Source organism: Maniola hyperantus, chromosome 18 (genome assembly GCF_902806685.2).
Source record: "Maniola hyperantus chromosome 18, iAphHyp1.2, whole genome shotgun sequence".
Taxonomy (NCBI): domain Eukaryota; kingdom Metazoa; phylum Arthropoda; class Insecta; order Lepidoptera; family Nymphalidae; genus Maniola; species Maniola hyperantus.
Window position 1 is genome coordinate 3,632,241 of NC_048553.1, and position 18,787 is coordinate 3,651,027.

The window sequence follows — 18,787 nt, forward strand, 5'->3', positions numbered from 1 at the left end:
GATAATAAAGATTAATAAAAACTTTGTATACCATTGGCTTCCTATTAATAACCGGTATGGCCGTATTAAAACAAATAAATTTCAACTGATTAGTTACCAATCCGCACATGGCCAGCGTGGTAGGCTGGCCAAACCCTTCTCACTCTGAGAGGAGACCCGTGCTCTTTAGTGAGCCGGTGATGGGTTGATAATAATGATGATGATTAATTAGAGCACTATGTAACTGCTCTAACTGATTTTCACTAAGTAACTGCTTTACTTCTTTCTAAAGCTTACTAATTTTCATGTCTAAAAATCGAGGGTAGAACATTTAACTTTTAAGAATTCTACAAAATATCGAGCTGAGCTAGTTCGCCCAAAATATAATTATGTGTATATACGCTTGCCAATAAAGAATTGTAGCGAAGCAGCGGTAAAATGATTCCGTATTATTCCCACACTATCTATGTAAGTGAGATTCGATTCGTTTATTGGCACGCGTTTTAACTTATAAATGGCTTATTCCACCTTCCTAAATAAAACGTCCTAAATGGTACAGTTAGGTAACTGTACCATTTAGGAAGGTGGAATAAGCCTTAAGGTACCACTTCACTTGCACGAGCCTCTGCTGCTCTCAGACTAAGGGCTCTATTCAGGAGCCATAATGGATTTAATTAGCGTTTTGGTGCAAGTTGACCTAAACTAAACGCATTTAACACAAAGATTAGAATAATCGTCGGCGAAAATTGTAGTGGACGATATTATCAAAAAAAAATTAAAAGGTAGGTAAGTAAATATTGTAAATTCATCTTCGTTCATCTTCGATGTCTACTAAAAGTAGACTAATCATACAATAATAATTATTGTACTCATATAATATGATTAAATAATACATTGTAATGATTATAATATTATTATCAATATAAATATTTTTCATAAAACATGATGCATTTAATTTACCTTTAGCCATAGATAGTAACTATAAGCCCCTGAATACAGTCTGTTTCCATAATGAACTAACTATACTTAGTTTTACTGCTGGAAATATGTCGGGACTTCCACACGCCACGGTCTTGCCCTATGTGCCCTGCCCATTGCCACTTCAGCCTCGCAGCCCATTGAGCTATGTCGGTTATTGTAGTTCTCCTACGGATCTACTCATTTCTGATTTGATCACGTAGAGAAACTCCAAGCATAGCTCTCTCCATCGCCCGCTGAGTTTTCCTTAGTTTACTTAAAAGGTAAGCAAGTAGCTTCTCGCTGAAATGCGTAAGAGTCGTAACTATGATACGCGGCAAATACGTCCTAACGCGAATTGACAAAGAAATCAGTGATCTGACGAGTGAAGTCTCCACTATCCCGGTGAGAACTCCAGAAGTTCGAAAGCGCCGGGCAAATCACGTCGCTTACGCGTTTCTCCGTGAAGGTTTCTGCGATTTGTTTATCTTTTAAGCAAACTAAGGAAAATTAAAGTATGCATATCATACTGATCGTGTATTCGAATTCCATGTATGGTCGCTTAGTGGAAAGGAAAGTTGATAATCATTAGCAAGCACGTGGCTTCGTAAACAGGGTCTCAGATTCGATTCTCGATAAGGCTATTTTGATCGATCGTAACATGACTAAAATGAAACAATAATTTGTCCGTTAAATAAAGATTTATTTCTATAGAGTACTATACAAGGTAGAAAATGTATTTTTTTTCAATCTAGCACATTCAATTTCCTTCTGCCAAACATTCTCTAAATATTATACCTAAAGTTGTTTTCTAACCATACAATATTTGAAAAAACCGGCCAAGTGCGAGTCAGACTCGCGCTCCGAGGGTTCTGTACTACAGTCGTCATTTTGAACGATAAATCAAAAACTTATGCATAAAAATAAATACAAATCTGTTTTAGAATGTCCAGGTGAAGCCCTTTCATATGATACCCCACTTGGTATAGTAATCTTACTTGAACACATTTTAATTTTTTTTGGTGAGGTAACCACAAATTCACGGTTTTCGGATTTTTCCCTTTACGTCTGCTATAAGAACTACTACTTGCCAAATTTCATGATAGAGTAGTAGCGTTTCCTGTAGGTTTCTCGACAGTGACGACAGACATACAGACAGAAAACGAAGTGATCCTATAAGTTTCCTTTTGAGGTACGAACCCTAAAAATTATACTGCGCAGTCTCGCAAAACAATAAAGTGGATAATAGAAAAAATATATTAGGTATTATGATTATTAATATATGTTAAATGTGCTTCTAATAATAGAAAATTATACATATTATAAACTAAAATATTGTACAGATTTAAAGGAAACATGGAAAGAGAAGTTTAACTGTCAAACTTTACGCGGTCGAGGAGACTGCCAACTTTTTCAAGTGCTCCATGAACACTTGCAGCGACACGTCATCGGTCAGCACGGGGGCGCCACCGTCCTACGAACATTACACATGATTTTAATTAAGAAGATTGATATAATATAAACTTTATATAGTACGAGACAGTTCGAGACGGCAATCGGGAAGGGAACGTCCCGCACACACCCAGTGCGGCCGAGCGCGGGTGACGTGCGGGGCGTCCCCCCCGTCTCACACCCCGATTGCCATCTCGACCTTTCGCGGACTATACAGTATAAACTTTACACAGGCTGTAAACAGATGGTCTGTATTTGAACTGCAAATGCAAGCCGACTGTGCTGTCAGTGTGCAGTTGGTATGCCGTCCTAGTACTGGCACGTTTAGATACAGAGCGCCTGCACAAGCCCTTAAGCTGAAATCTATACACTGTATAGTCCGTACAAAATAACTTCTCATGCATCATTTTAACTCTATGGGTCAAGTGTCATTAGCTAGTATAAATAAAACTAGACTAGACTTAATTTTTGATTATATCAAGAAGATCACATATTTACCCTCAAAGTATTTTTAAACCTTTATACCAAATTACGGAAATGGAAATATCATATTTAATTAGTAAAATCATATTCCCATAAAAAAATTAAATAAACATAATATCTCATTATTGCCACACACATAAACATGCAGAGAAAACTCAAAAAGCCTAAAAACTAAGTAGATAGGTATATTAAAAATAGTTCCACAAAAAACATGCATGGTGCAATGCTTTTTTAGTTCCCATTAATATAAAAACTAATTCAATTTAATATTTTTTTTCAAGAAATTATGCAATTGAAGCCGCATAAGAATTTTATTATTAGTATGCAAACAAATAGGTTAACAAATATTAACGCTAGCAATCATAAAAAAGCATAAAAAAACGAATAGATTAAAATCCCCAAAACCATTTTTGAATGAATAAAGAAAAAAATCTCTACCGCAGTTGGTATCGGCATCGCCTGGATTTCGCCAAAACAATGATGAAACAAAAAAAAAGAAAACGTCAATTCAAAAACCATGCTCGCATGGCGCATTAAAATTAAAATACATGCAAACTGCATTGCAACAACATCAAAATAAAATTAAAACGGAAATATTCAAATTTCTAATATTAATAATCTATAGTAACTTAACTTTTTTCATTTAAAATCGTGCAAATTTTACAATATCAAAGAAATGGATGTTAGGATATTAAGATATTATTTAACTAATAACTCACCCCGCCGTATGCGTACATATTGTTGTGTGTCTGCGATGGATTCACCTTGGATAACAGGAATCTTGCCTGTAATGAAAAAAAAAGTTAAAACATGACTTTTCTCTATAGACAAGAAGTCATAGAAATTGGTGATCCTAATTACATTCGAGAACCACTAGTCCTGAGGCTAAAAGTAGATAGCTCGTAAAATGTAGACGTTTGGGGTCTTGTAAATAGTAATTGATAGAAGTGTTCAAATTATCAATTTAATAATAACCCTCCTTTGGGCTTCGCCGCAGTCGGGTAAGAAGATTGATATACAAAATATTATCCATACTAATATTATAAATGCGAAAGTTTGTCTGTCTGTCTGCTAGCTTTTCACGGCCCAACAATTTAACCGAATTTGATGAAATTTGCATGATGAGTTAGCTTACATACCGGGTTTATGCTTTTTATCCCGGAAAATTTCCCACAGGATTCTCAAAAACCAAAATCCACGCGGAAGAAGTCGCGGAAGTTTAATATAATCGCGTTGCGTTGACGCTAAGACACGCTTTTAGTTACATTATTTTGATCACTCGTCAAAAATTGATTCTTCACTTTTTAGTTCCGAGTCTCATACAATCACAATGTAAATGCAACAAAGAAACAGCACAGTGGCGAGCCGATAAGACGTTAGAATGTTGTGCCGAGCTCTGATTGCCGCGGTCGCCGTTACATGTACGTTATTATACGCACGCGGTCATGCTACACAGCACTTAGACCGGATAAAAGGTTCCAATAACATACTTAAATACATAAACACTGCAAGCACTACCTATATAACGTGAAAATTTTTAGTACCTAATAATAAATTTGACTACTACGTGGTGCAACTTTGAACTCTAGCGTTTTTCGGGAAAATAAAAGTAACAGATTTTAATGTTAAACTTTCAGACCTAATGTGCGTTTTATTGTTGAGTGGAATGCAAAAGGAAGACTTGGACGTTAGCATGTTGACAAAACTGCAACGCCACAACGTAAACATTGACGATATGAACAATGAGTGAGTATTTAACACATTTCTAATGAATCAAGGTTAAATCGAAGCATTCTTCGCAACCTTTAAGAAACTAAAATAAATAAATAGAGAAACATTTTTTTTTTTTTAGGGAATTACGTCAATCATGCATGAAATCACGGGATAATAACAGCATTGAAAAAGTAGCTCAACCATTTATAAGTAAACCCAAAAGTAAGTGTTAAACAAAATAAACAATGGGTTCGAAATATTAGTACTTACCAATTACTCTGAAGTGAACCCTTTTTACAGATGCTGATTTGGACGGCTACAAAACAAATGCCGATTTGGAAATGATAAAAAGACCTCACAATCTAGAAATTGGCTCTTATAACATGAGTACTGATTATAAAATCAAACATTATGTTCATGAAAATAAAAAGGAGACTTTGAAGGACAATGCAGATGAATATAAATCAAACGTTGATGAAGTAACACAATATCTTGATGGTCCAGAAAAGTTAGAAAGTGTTTTAAAAAAATTACAAGATATGAGAGTGAATAAAGCAGCAAAACACGCGTCAATATCACAGACAGTTTCTATAAAAGAACAAGAAAGTAAGAGAAGTATCACAAATGATTTAAATTTAGCCGAAACTCTGAACAGATTGATGACAATATTTTTGTCAAAGAGAAATAATATAAGTACTAAACCTACAACTACTCAAAAAACTTTAAATATCGAGGATCTGTATGAAAAATTACTTTCTTCGCGAAAACAAAACATGGAAGAAAATCCCAATGTTAATCCTGGCTCTCAACAGAGTTTCGCTCATTTACTTATCCAGCAAAATGATCGGAAGACACCACCAGTGCAAAAAGAAATCATCGAAAATAAATCGGATACGAAACGAAAAGAATTGAACATATCAAATCGCAAAAATCTCACCAATGCACTAACTTTAACTAACACTTATAAAAGTTTTAATCCATTCATTTCGGATGCTGTTAGCAAGCTCAACGGAAAGGCGAAGGAAAGTTTAAAATTGTCTAGAAATCCGTTTTTCAACCACTTTGAAATGGTTGATACTACAAACACAAATGTAGAACCACAACATAAGTTTCCTCGCGATATGATTAAAGAGATAGCCGACAGTGTTAAAGAACTTATCTTAAGGGACTTGCGTAAAGAATTACGTGAAACAGCAACGTTTGTTTCTACTACGCCTATTATATCTACCACTACAAGAACAACAAAAACAGGTAAATGTAAACAAAAATATTTTAAATGTTCAAATAATATCATAACTAAATACTTTCCTTTTTTTTACTTTACAGATTCCACTCTCAAAACAATATTTAACAAAGAAAGCATAAAAGCACAAGATCATATTATAATGAAAAAAATTTTAGAATTGTTCGAAGAGATTAAAACTTTAAAACAGAATACTATCATTATTTCAAATGAAAATGAAGAAGGAATAAATAATAAAGAAACAAAACAAAATCGTGATATTAAAAAATATAAGGAATCCCCTCAAATCGCAATACATGCTAGAATACCAAATAACATTGTACAACCTAAACTTCCTTTTAGTGCCAATCAAGTTCACGGAATAGAACAGCACTCAATAGTAAGTTCACAAAACACTTTCAACTTTGCCCCACGAGTACATAAATATAGATCAGATATAACATTTAAAAAACAAGAACCCAACAGACTAAATAAAGATTTGCTTCCTATAACTGTGCAAACTAATAACATAGAAATTCCACCTTTAGGCATAGCTTTAGATAACTCACAAAATCTAATAAGAGAGAACATAATCATAACTACAACTGTACCATACAGAATAGTTCCTACTAATAATGGTGATTCAACCAAAACAAGGAATCAACAAAATCCACATAGAGGCACTCCACATTCAGAAGGAAGATTTTTTAACGCATACCAATCAAAGCAAGTACATCCTCGTTCATCAAAAGAATCATACAAATCTCCTGCACACCAATTTCATTCTAATAGTAAAAACAATGTAATTAAGTTCACACTTAACAACAATGGCCATACTAACTATCATGCAGATTATTATGAGAAAATCAAAATAGGAAAGTATACACCACACCCAGAAAGTGAGGAATTCAAATATCATGATATACCACGATTTCATGAGAAATTGGAAAAAGTAGAGAGATATCTAGACTATCCTGAACAAAATATGTACCAAGATAAAAATGATTGTTGTAATGAGAAATTTAGATATTCACAAGCAATGGTTGATTGCTGCAATAGAAAAATCGCGTCTCGACAACAAATGTCCCTTAACAGTATGAAGAACAAATCATACGATGATAGACATTTTAAGAACTTTCTCCAGTCCCAACAGATCGTGACAGATATGCTAGAGAAGATTCTTGGGGACAAGAGAAATATTCAAAGTGTGGAGACAGCTTAGACTTTTCAATTTCATATTTGAATGTAACTTGAAAAACTCATAAATATTGGTCGGTTTACTCCACACATGACAATTTTTTAGTAAAACATGTTTTTCTTAAATTATAGTTTCGTTGCCGCATTTTACTTTCACGCCAGAAACAAAATTAGGTTTAGGCGATTCTTATTCTTATAAAAGCGTCAAAATATTGTTTCAATCATTTCCTTTGGTGCATGTCGCACTAGAGTGGCGCTGGACAGCACATTCCTGCGTAGACAAATTTGATGCGAAGCGACGCGCCGCGCAGCGCTGGTGTAATGCTGTCCGGCCTTCAAACTGAGGTTCTCGATACGGAGTGAGGATACAGACCTGTGATCCTCCATGTTCGGTGTCAATATACCGCGGCACGGGGAAACGACTCTGCAGAATCTCCTGCGCGTCGTCAACGGGCGCTCGGAGCAGTTGCGCGAAGCTCTCGTACTCGGGCATGTCTTGATAGCGAAGCGCGCGCCATTGGGCTATCGTCTAAGAAAAACAGTTCAAAGACAAACATTTTGATGTTTTTTTTAGAAAAGGACTTTCTTAAAATACTGGTACTACAAAATTTCATGGTAACGCAAAACTGATGGTCTTTATTAGAAGAAAATTTGGACTGGATTCGTGTGCATTAACAATTCGTGGCAACTTCACGGCAAACAAAAAAACTAGTAGTTTTGTATTCAATTCGGTAAAAAATAGTAAGTTCATCAGTTAGGCTCAATTTATGAAAATACATTTCTAATTTACTCAAAATGTGTGATACGTAACTCTGAAAATCCGCATTTAAAGATGGTAGGTATACTCCTTTTCAATAGCGTATCTACTTACCTCGCCATGGTAAATCAGGATTTGGAAGAATGTGTCCATGAGCAGTATACGGTCGGGTTGTATCGACGATGTGTCCAATAGTACAGGTTCTGGCGGTCCACCAAAACTGTATGAATACAGGATCGGTTGGATCATGATTAGCGACTGCGTTAGATCCTCTCGCATCAGCATGTGCCTGAAATAATATAGAGGCTAAAACTTGGTCACGAACTGACTACCTTTGTCGGTGATTAAAATGCTGGGACATCCATATTTCATACACATCTTTAAAATGTACCTATTGGTATTTAACGTGTGCCAATAAATAAACGAATCGAAAAAAGCAACGCTAATCTCTTCAAACTCACTTACACTGTATACATTTGTATATTGTGTAAGTGAGACATAATGATTTACAGTGACAGTGTGATAGAATTATTAGTGCCGCTTTGTTAGCGACCGAAATAAAAATGAATCGGGCGAATTTATATTATTGAATTTCCACGCGACTTTGTCCGAGTGTTTGATTTTGCAGGTTCTCTATGTCAATTTTGTCATGATTATTGGAGGATTGTGGAGTTAGAGATTTGTTTGGTTGGTGCACTAAGAAGGGATTTTGAGAAATTCCAATGGGATTTTTAAATTGTTAATCTATAAGGACCAAATCGCAAGAATAAGCCAGTATTCAATAAAATCAAGTTATGTCGTTAAGAAGTGTAAAAGTTAAATTGAATTACCTATAGAAGGTCGTTTCGTCAGGCGAGTTGTTGAACACTTGCAGGAACTGCGAGCGACGCAGATGGTACATGAACTGCGGGTACAGACTGAAGTTCTCCGACAGACGGAAGCTGTTCGGATCGTCCTTTGCATACTCACCGAACTTTTGACACTGGAAATAAAGGATTATGCTTTAGATATTGATAACGTGTATAATGCATACATTTTGAGATCTTACTCGTCATTTTTGCTCTATGTGTAAACTGTTATGGCAAAAACACGATTTTAGTCCAATATAACGGTGAACCGTACTTTTAATATGACAGTTGACACAGAGCTAAAATGGCAAGTGAGATCTCAAAATGTACGCACTATACACCAATATTTCATACACTAAGGTCTAGTTGCAGACGGTTAACATTGTGTAACGGTTCTTGACCGCCAATAAATACCAAAGTGGGACACTAGCACGAATTATTTCGAATTTTAAATCAAAGCAATTTGAACACATTTTACTTCAGTGAGATTTTAAATTCGTTTAGCTACCAGTCGATGCTCGCCGGGCTATGCTGCAGTTCATTGCTGCATCCTCAATTGCGACGTCAAGTTACCAGTCTGATGAGCATCCGGTCGAGCCAGCGCAGCACGTCAGGACCGTCCTCCTGCTCGGCGCGGTACACCACGAGGCGCGCCATCACCACGGCCGCGGCCTCCTGGTCGAAGCCCGCCGAGATGTGCTGCAGATTTACTGCTGCATCGCCCCAACTGCGACAGTAGAAATACCACTTTAGTGTTAAGTACAGCCGAACCGAGTCTAATCAAATCGAGCCAAGCCTAGCCTTATGTCGAGCCTTTGCCTTTTTTGTTGTAGCTACTGCTCTTACTTAAACTCTGCAAACCTAGTATCCAAATCCAAACGTAAGTATTGAGCAGAGCTAAGCTGTGAATTGGGCTGTATTGAGCAGTAAGCTAACTCTCTATGATAATATCTGCTACAGCTCTTACACTGAAAATTTACTAAGCATTGAACCAGATCTAACCAAACTATAAGCCTGCACAACCAAGCTGAGCACTTAGTCCTAGGCTCTATTTTTATGTACAACTCTAACATTGATTGCTGACCAATTGAGCCAAGCCATAATTATAATTAAACTCAAGAGTCCTCAGTTCATCTACTATTGCTTTTTCTAAAGCAAGATTATCGTCAAACGCAAGTCTATCTGGCAATAAAAATAAAAAAAATCAGTAGATACGAGGTGTGGGTGATAACCCGAGTATGGAGCTTACTTCCTGGCGGCGGTAGTAACGCGCACGCGTCGCTGCCCGCTGGAGTGTTGGTACTGCGTGATGAACTGCACGCAGCCGCGCCCGCCCTGCGGCACCGGCGCCGCGTGCTGGTTCACTATCTACAACAAAAGTACGGGCTTTGTGTTATGGCCATAATGTGGAGTTTCAAAGCTTTGTATAATGCATCCGAACTAACAAAGGAAAAAGTTTTCACTAAGTTGTGACGTTTTACCTAGAGATATTTGTTAATTCAATATATTATTCTCAATGGATTTTGTCTAGCTAAGCTAAGACATCACAACATGGCGGAGACTTTTCCCTTTGGTAGTTCAAATTAATTGTCTGTATCTTTGAACCTGTGTAACTTTAAAACTATATAATTTATAAACATTTTGCGACAATAAGCTATCATCATAATTAGTTTGAATTAAGTCAGAAAAAATCAGTCCATTTGAAAGCTTCTAAGGCGCGCGCTGCGTAAAAAGTTAAAATTACACGAAAATGATGTATAAATGGAAGTATATAGTTCATACCTCAAAGAATATAGCCATTGTGGTGCTCGGTGTAAAAGTGCACATCTTCCATTGACATGTGTTGCCCATACCAACCTCCTGGTCCGACACACAAGGGCCTTTCACATTGAGTGATACACATGAACCAATTGCACCGCTTACTGTAAGAATAAAAAACAAAGTTATATGTATCTGTAAAAGAACATGCACAAATATAACTTGTTGATATATTTTTAAAGTAAAAAAAAAATATTAAGAGAATTTTTGCTACACAAGTACATCTTAGAAAAAAACCTGTCTCTAATACAATAAATGCGAAAGTGTTTGTCCTTCATTCATACTACAATGGAGCAATAGAACGTGATTTTTTGCATGAATATAGTAAAAAAAAAACACCTAAAGAGTGACTTAGGCTACATTTTACACTGAGAAATCACGGATTTCCTACAAGATTTTCAAAAACCTAAATCCACACAGACAGTCACTGGTACCATCTAGTAAATTAACATAATAGTAAGATACAAAATACAATATGGTGGTCTTAACTCTGCATAGCAATCTATATGAAAATATCTTATGTATTTCATAATTTGAGTGTAACAAACAACAAGGTAAAGTATTTCATAGTTGGTGAATGTAAAAAACTTATAGGGGCACATAAAAATGCTAGCAAGTAAAGTGTATCTTATTAACTTACTTTTAAGTTCACGACTACATTTAACCTCCAAGGTACCATTGAATGCCATTTTATAATCTCCTTTCTGGTCTTTTGCAAAGACCCTTTGGAACGTTTGTTTGAATAGTGATGAATTGAAGGAATCACCCATTACCATGTGACCTCTGAAAAATTGACACTTCATTTCAATATTCTACTACATATTCTGACTTGATTATCCATACAGAAGGAAGAAAAGAAAAAAGAAAAACCATAGTTAATTACTAAAATTATGTAACTATCTTGAAATATCAACCATTACACAATCAACACATTTATCTGGTTATAAACCCACTACTATATTATCTGGTTACATAAAATAAGTTTGAAATCATAATTACAATTTTTTTTATAATTGCACAGAATAAACTCTTGTTTGTCAAGTTCTATTTTATTTTAATTTGTACCATACAAACAAAATATAAAAAGAAAAGGGGCAGATTTTACATTTGGTTATAAAAAAATCACAAAAAAACTAACCCTGTAGAATTGCAACACTGTTTCATTTCCAACAGCCCAGTCTGATCTAAAGCACAAGAGTAAATATCAATAGCATGCCCATTCGTTGCAGCCCTTAATGATAACGCTTCATAATGCTTAATAGCCTTCTTCATATACTTGGCATTGTCTTTAGCAATATCATGATGCGACCTGATTGGCTGCTTCAGTTCGTCGTTGACTACTTGACCTGGACCTTGAGAGCAAGAGCCTCCAAGGAACATCATAATTCTAGCTCCAGTATTAGGGTAAGTGACCTCTAGTAAACCAACGGCTAAGGACAGTGCAACTCCACTGCTTCGTACTGGACGTTTGCCGACACCTAAAGGCCAGGGGTCACGACCTAGTTCACTTAGTAAGTCAGTGAGAGCCATGTCACACTGTTTGACTGGTTGTAGAAACCGATGGGCAGGTGGCTGAGGTGTAGGAGCCCCTTGTCTTTGTTGCTGAGGATTTGGTGCATTCACACGTCCAATGGCTAGTTGCTCTTGTATCTGTTTAGCGGATAGATCTTTTGTTCCCTTGAATACGTAACATTTGTATATGCCCTCTGTACCTGTAACAACAAAAATATTATTAAAAATTAAAAAAGAAACTTTTTTGTCCCAACTACATTAGTTAACCAAAAATACACCATATGAAAAATTGTTATCTTTAGAATTTAAGTTACCTTTATTAACATTTTTAGAATGTTTACTAAATAGTTCTTCAGATTATTTTTGTTTATGTTGAAACATAAATGTACAATGTAATCTAAATTGACCATTGAGAAATTTCATTTCTTTATTTTGTTCTATTTGATAACAGTTTTTAAAGTGTTACAAACTTAAAAGAATAGGCATTTCCTTTCTATGAAGTTTCTCTATTTATTCTATAATAATCTGTTAGCATTATGCAATGTACAATAGTAATTATTTCATGTTATTACAATATTCTTTTTACCTTAGCACAACAAAGTTTTACAACTTAATCAATCATTTTAACTTCTGTCGCTACATCATGTCTTATGTTTCTATTATTAGGTTAAAGTAAAATTACTAAACTAAACCATATTTGAATTAAGTACCTCATTGGCACTCAGTAATAGCAAAGAATGCTAACTGTTACTATACATATAAAGAAGCAACACTCACTTCACCCGCACCTGCAATGTAAGGCTACACTGGTAGTATTACTGGTAGTGTTGTCCTTGACCCGCACAATTTACGTATACCGCTGTCCTTGTCAACAGTAGATAATCAAATCTATTTGTTGTATGAAATGTTGTGGGTATGGTAATAGAAAAAAATCTCAACTTTTGATCTTACCTAATTCATGGATTTGCACCATGCGGCCAAATGTAATAAGACCAACAAGGGCATTCTGTGGCATCAAACTAAGTGAAGTTTGTAAGGAATCCTTCAAAGCACCAAGTTCTTCCTCATCCAAACACGTGTCCACAACTAATAGGAAGATGGGGGGCATACTCTGGGCCCTTGTGATAGTGTACTCTATTGTAGAGAAGTTTGGAATCAGCTCGGCTGGTTGGTGCTGTTCTGATATTGCTGCATATTGTGGTGGGAACTGTAACAATAATATAAGTTGAATCTTACTTAAAATAATAAATGTTAAGTTTGGATGTTACTCCTTCCCTTCACAAGGGCAAACTAATTTGGCTGAAATTTGAAATGGAGATAGCTTTTACCCTGAATTACCACATACACTGTATCCTGGGAAAACAGTAGAAATCTAAATCCACACAGACTGTCACGGGCATCATTTAGTATTTGACATAGGGGTCTGTTATTTGGTACCAACCAAATAACGGAAGGTTCCAACATAAGGAGCTTATATTAGAACGCTTCTACTATACTATAAAAGAAGCTATATTTAAGGCTTTTATTTTCAAGATTAGAAACTTTAAAAAATCAAGTATCATTTATAAAATTTAATTAGTTTAACTTTGAATAATTATTATAATTTGAGGGCATTACACAAGATAGCATATCACAAAGTGTGTGTGTTATATTCAAAGCAATAATATTGTGGTGTGTATTGTGGTGTATTAGCAATTTAATAACGTATCTTACCTTATGTGCATAGAAACATTGTTTAGGTATACTTACAGGATTTCTCTGGAAGCAGAAGTTGCAGACCCATAATTTGGCTCTGTAATCCACTTGGCACATAGGATTTAACACTGCTCTACATGTATTGCGTGTACACAACACAGGTTCATACTGGATCGGTGGCAAATCCGGCCGTTCCTTCAGAGGTTGGTACAAAGACACTAAGGGGACCACGAGTCGTGTAGCTTCAATTCTACTTGAAGGCCATACATTCCACGTAAACCGTATACCGTCCCTGTCCTCATTCTGCTGGATAAACTCCTCGTAAGTCGCCATATCACCGATCTAAGAACGAAACACGAATAGTACATGAACACATACACTTCAACATATAAAACACTTGTGAATATAAGAATTATACAAACCAAAGATACATGTGCCTACTTTAAGCTAGACAGTCTAGCAAAATATTACTGTTTCAATGTAAATTCATTCAGAATTGACTGATAATCGGTTTTAAATGAATTTTCCCCACATTTCCCTATTCCGAGCTGATTTGGCAAACGTCAATTTGTCAATACCATAGACAACAATACTGTCACTTTGGCCACGTCATTTTTGTAAACGCAGTCATCAAAGTAACAAGCTTAAATAGCATTTATTAAATTAGCAAAATATAAAATTAAGAAAGGAAAAATTAAGCAAGTGGTATGTTAATTCATTACTAAATTAATATATTTTAAATTAAATCCATAGATATAAATCATATTATTGGCTATGGTTGAAATACCATAGAGTAAATGAGCGTCCTTGTCTATGATTCTAAAACATTACGTTCCATCTTATGCAAAACTATTAACGAAAAAGATCTAAATTATATAATTGATTTATTAAAAACAAAAGAAATGATTACCGAATTTATTATTTTTACTAAATTTACCCTAAACATATTACGAATCGTGCTTTTAATTTCATTTATTTTCCATTTCGGCCACAAATGGATCGTTTAAATTACAAAATTTTAATGTGAAAACGAAACGTGCTTGAATGAAAGATTTTTTTTTTAATTTTTGATATGTAGTAAAATAAATTTCAATCGTGGGACATGATTTGTAAAATAAGATAAAGTAATAATTAGAGTTGAATTAGTTTCGAATAAAATAAGTGGATATTAAATTAATGATATGTCATTGCTTTGTTTCAAGACCAAGAAGTTTACGCCAAAAAGTGCGACTGCGCACTGGCCAAATTAGTAGGTAGTGTGAAAGAAAATGGCGATCAGCGAAAGGCGTCCGGAGTTAACGTGATGAAAAACATTGTTAAAAGCTCAATTACATAGTGTTATAGTTATTAATTGTGTCAGATGTAGATTAATTAAGTGTTAATGAATAGTGATTGTGTATAAAAATGGCTGCGAATATGTACAGAGTCGGCGGTAAGTAACAAAAATTGGTTATTTTTGTTGTAGCTTCGCCGGTTCACCGCCAGCCGACTAGCGGTGCTTTGCTTTGATTGTCGTACCTTCATTAATTGCTCACATTAATTAGTTTAGTAATGTTCAATATCGCGATTTCAAGAAAAATAGCGTAGATTTACAAATATTTCGTGTCGTTCAGGCGGGTTTGATAGTATTTATCAATGACTTTTACTTTACCAAAATTCTTCAAATAGGACATTAGCATTTGCATCTAGGTATCATTGTATCGGCTTGCGTATCTGTTTGCGGATGGGTAGACATGAGATTGGAGTCGTCTGCAGTTATTTATTTGGGCAATTTCTCGTTCGTTCGTGACGATTTGCTGGATATTGTCACGAGTTTTTAGGTTATAATTGATGTTGTCAAAACATTTTGTTGCATATTTCTGAGTAATATTATTATGATGGGTTGAACTGTGGGATCTAAAACCGGAGTAAAGGTGTGTGAAGGTAATTAAAGATATTTATGGTAATGTGAGATTGTGTGGTTTATTAGGACGGGTCTTCGGTTCGGCGATTGGCGCTTCGGTCTAGTGGTTGATAGTGGCGGCGTTGTCGCGGGGCTGGCGGCCGTGTGGCGCGCTCCGCGGTCGCTGCGCCGAATGCTAATTAGCTCTTCCTTTACAATACTTCCTATAACTAAATATCGCGTCATTGAAAACTAGTAGCACTCACTTAAGTATTTTTTATCAAAAAAACATTGTCTCTCTCTTAAAATTCTAATTAAGATTTAGTACTTAGTAACATAAGAAAGTATTAAACACTAATTACACTAAACTTTAGCAGTTGCTAAAGTAACAAATTCTAAACAAGTTTCATAAATTCACACAGTTAAATGTCCTCAGATGAAATGACATTACATAAAGTACAAACAATAGGTACCTACATATTGATTAATATTTAATTGTATGTACTTGAGTGGTTATCTTTTAATTTGTTGTGACCTTTGAATACCTGCATAAGTAATATACTTGTGTCTGGCAAAGAATTACTTGACCTACATCCATCACCTTGAGGCTTTTTCACTCAAACTCAAACTGTTAATATTATAATCACCGACAGTACATAATTTTATTGCCTGTTAGGTATTTTGTATTAAAGTTTGCAGAGTATAAACACTGTATGAATACTTTGCGATATAAAACTTGAATTTTTCATTGTTATCATCTACACTTAATTATTTTTGTCAATTTATATCATTTTTTAGCTCCCTTACATACTGGTTATGACTTAATGTTAATTTCTTTTTGTTATAAAAATATTTTCTCTTAAATTACCATACTTTTAGATTAAATTATTGTAAGCAGTAAATATGACCTGAAATTATAACTTTTTAACCAACCATTTCCATTTCACACACTTAATTGGCTATGCAAATGAGTTCATTCACCTCTTAGATAATACTCAGTCAACTTTTACTTTGTTCACGTATTGTTACAATTTGCCTTTAAAATAAAAGTACTTATGATGTAAAAATCTAAATAAACAATGCTGCAAATATTTCTACTATAAAAAACTTTTTTCTGATTTGATATCACAATACATTCCATCATAATTTGTATTTAACACTATAATACATATTTAGTTTTATGTACCTACTTATATATACAACTATTTGAAAATAATCAAAAGTATTAAATTCATAACACCCAAATGTTATTTAACTATACTTATAAAAATATCAATTATACTTGATTCCTAACTAGTGCCTACCTACCTACTTGTGTTAAATAAATATTTTAAAAAAATACAAAAAACTTTCTTTAAATACTCTGTGTATTTCACTTAGCACTACATTCACTAAATTTTATACTCCTTAAGTAACTTAACTACTTACTATGTACTACTTTAAACTAGAAATAGTTAATAACTATTTGTTCAAAGAGGTTATCAAAAAAATATTTTATGATGTACCTATAACTATAGAAAATATTAATCATGTAACATTCCTAATTATTGAGCCTCAATAGCTCAACCGGTATAGGAGTGGACTGAAAACCGAAAGGTTGACTGTTCAAATCGCGCTTGTTGCACTATTGTCGTAACTTCTCCTAGCACAAGCCTGACGCTTAATTGGAGAGGAAAGGGGAATATTAGTCATTTAATTTGGCTAATATTCATTTTAAAAAAAAATTACTTATAAAAATTGTGATTTTCACTTTATCAAGAGCAGCCATACCATACCATAACCATATTGTAAAATGTTATCCTATCAGCAATATTGGGTTGGCATAAGATAAGAAATTATTGTCATCATTTTATTGTTTCATCATATTCTCTCATTATGGTAGCATATTTGCAAAGATCTGCCTAACCTAAATAGTCAATATATATGTACTTAATAATTGGATCACATAAGTTTTGTAAATAATTATAAGTCATAAAAATCATGCCACATTCAAATATTACAACATGCAATAAATTAAATGTGGGAGTGACTCACATAGTTTGTCTATAAAATAATCTCTAGCCTGTAAATTATGATAAAATCTTATCACCACAAGATAAACATCACAGGTTCTTTCATAGACAAAACCTTATTTTTATTATTATGTATTTCCACTCAAATTCCAAGCATAATATAAAAAAGTTGGTTTTGATAACAAGTCTGTAATCATGTTTAAAATATATAAGTACTAGCTGATCCCCGCGGCTTCGCCCGCGTAGATTTAGGTTTTTAAAGATCCCGTATAGCCTATGTCACTCAGGAATAATGTAGCTTTCTACTGGTGAAAGAATTTTTAAAATCGGTTCAGTAGTTCTAAAGATTACCCCCTACAAACAAACTTAACGACATTACCTCTTTATATAATACAACGGGCCGTGCAGCAGAAATCGTAATATTTTAATTTCGCCATAACTTCAAAACCAAACGTCCAATTTTAATCATTCAAAGACCAAATATTATCTCCATAAACTGTTCTTAGTGATGAAATCATTTATTTTGATAAGGATTAATAGCATGAGTAAAATAAACGCGTTTAAATGTAGTCCAAAAAAAATTCAAGATTTTTAAATAAAAAAATGGTTGCTGTGCCTCACTCGACATAGATGGGTATAGTGTGTCGCGGACTTTTTTGTAGATATTTATAAGATCTACAATTAATTAGAACGTTTTATGGTTCTATCTTTTATAGTTTAGGCAGTGTACGCAAAATAAGTAACTTTTCTGGTTGATTTTTTACACCTTGTGTCCGAAAACCCAAATATCTTACGGAACCCTATTTTTTTCCAAAATAAAATATAGCCTATGTTACTCGTGGATAATGTAGCTTTCGAATGGTGAAAGAATTTTTAAAATCGGTCCAGTAGTTTTTGAGCCTATTCAGTACAAACAAACAAACAAACAAACAAACAAACAAACAAACAAAGTTTTCCTCTTTATAATATTAGTGTAGATTTAGGCACCATAAAACAATCTTCGATACAAATTACAGTATTATATGACCATATTGATTCTAACATGAAGCATGTACCTGCTCATCTCTGCATCATTTTGCTTATCTTGAATGACCTACACTCGGCGTCAAAAAAATCGCACCTTTCAAAAAATCTACTTCAAACAATTTTAAACCTTATTTGACATCAATAATGAGGGTCATGTTGGGTATCATTTGAAAGGGGATGAAATGGAGAGCACAAAAACAATTCAATTAATTATTTTTCTTTTATTGGAACAGC

The 18,787-nt window shown here is 34.4% G+C and overlaps 3 protein-coding genes across 5 annotated transcripts in view; 2 read left to right on the plus strand and 1 right to left on the minus strand.

Annotated features, from left to right (window-relative positions):
* Positions 1-1,773: 1,773 nt before the first annotated feature.
* On the minus strand, positions 1,774-14,216 carry Sec23 (transport protein Sec23). Of its 2 annotated transcripts, XM_034977978.2 has the most exons (14): positions 14,056-14,216; positions 13,688-13,975; positions 12,890-13,145; positions 11,565-12,138; positions 11,067-11,209; positions 10,391-10,530; positions 9,858-9,976; positions 9,182-9,335; positions 8,591-8,742; positions 7,875-8,049; positions 7,377-7,532; positions 3,591-3,656; positions 3,310-3,330; positions 1,774-2,410 (listed from the first exon to the last, which is right to left on the minus strand). In XM_034977978.2, exons 2-14 carry the CDS (start codon positions 13,964-13,966, stop codon positions 2,321-2,323), a joined length of 2,325 nt encoding a protein of 774 aa, XP_034833869.1. In that variant the 5' UTR covers positions 13,967-13,975; positions 14,056-14,216; the 3' UTR covers positions 1,774-2,320. The 2 variants fall into 2 exon arrangements, with proteins under 2 accessions (XP_034833869.1, XP_034833870.1); XM_034977979.2 differs by lacking the exon at positions 3,310-3,330.
* Positions 4,253-7,087, plus strand: LOC138403554 (uncharacterized). Its single transcript, XM_069504574.1, has 5 exons — positions 4,253-4,346; positions 4,509-4,617; positions 4,724-4,806; positions 4,885-5,835; positions 5,911-7,087. The coding sequence occupies exons 1-5, from the start codon at positions 4,253-4,255 to the stop codon at positions 7,026-7,028; spliced, it is 2,355 nt and encodes a 784-aa protein (XP_069360675.1). The 3' UTR covers positions 7,029-7,087.
* Positions 14,217-14,670: 454 nt separating the features above from the next.
* The window catches only part of MTA1-like (metastasis associated 1-like), a 93,126-nt gene continuing 89,009 nt past the window's right edge, over positions 14,671-18,787 (plus strand). The window contains exon 1 of one of the 2 annotated variants that reach the window (XM_069504419.1): positions 14,671-15,065. In XM_069504419.1, coding sequence (XP_069360520.1) covers positions 15,038-15,065 — 28 coding nt within the window. In that variant the 5' untranslated portion in view covers positions 14,671-15,037. The remainder of the gene's footprint in view (positions 15,066-18,787) is intronic. The other variant, XM_034978305.2, reaches the window with a different exon arrangement.

What these genes read in the sequence shown, in the direction of transcription:
- LOC138403554 (XM_069504574.1), top strand. Translation starts at nt 4,253, where the DNA reads ATGTTGTGCCGAGCTCTGATTGCCGCGGTCGCCGTTACATGTACGTTA. An exon ending in ATTGACGATATGAACAATGA is followed by an intron (nt 4,618 to 4,723) that starts GTGAGTATTTAA and finishes TTTTTTTTTTAG; the next exon opens with GGAATTACGTCAATCATGCA. An exon ending in TACAAGAACAACAAAAACAG is followed by an intron (nt 5,836 to 5,910) that starts GTAAATGTAAAC and finishes TTTACTTTACAG; the next exon opens with ATTCCACTCTCAAAACAATA.
- Sec23 (XM_034977978.2), bottom strand. Translation starts at nt 13,966, where the DNA reads ATGGCGACTTACGAGGAGTTTATCCAGCAGAATGAGGACAGGGACGGT. An exon ending in ATGTAGTCGTGAACTTAAAA is followed by an intron (nt 10,531 to 11,066) that starts GTAAGTTAATAA and finishes TTATTCTTACAG; the next exon opens with TAAGCGGTGCAATTGGTTCA. An exon ending in TCCTGATTTACCATGGCGAG is followed by an intron (nt 7,533 to 7,874) that starts GTAAGTAGATAC and finishes TGTTTTTCTTAG; the next exon opens with ACGATAGCCCAATGGCGCGC.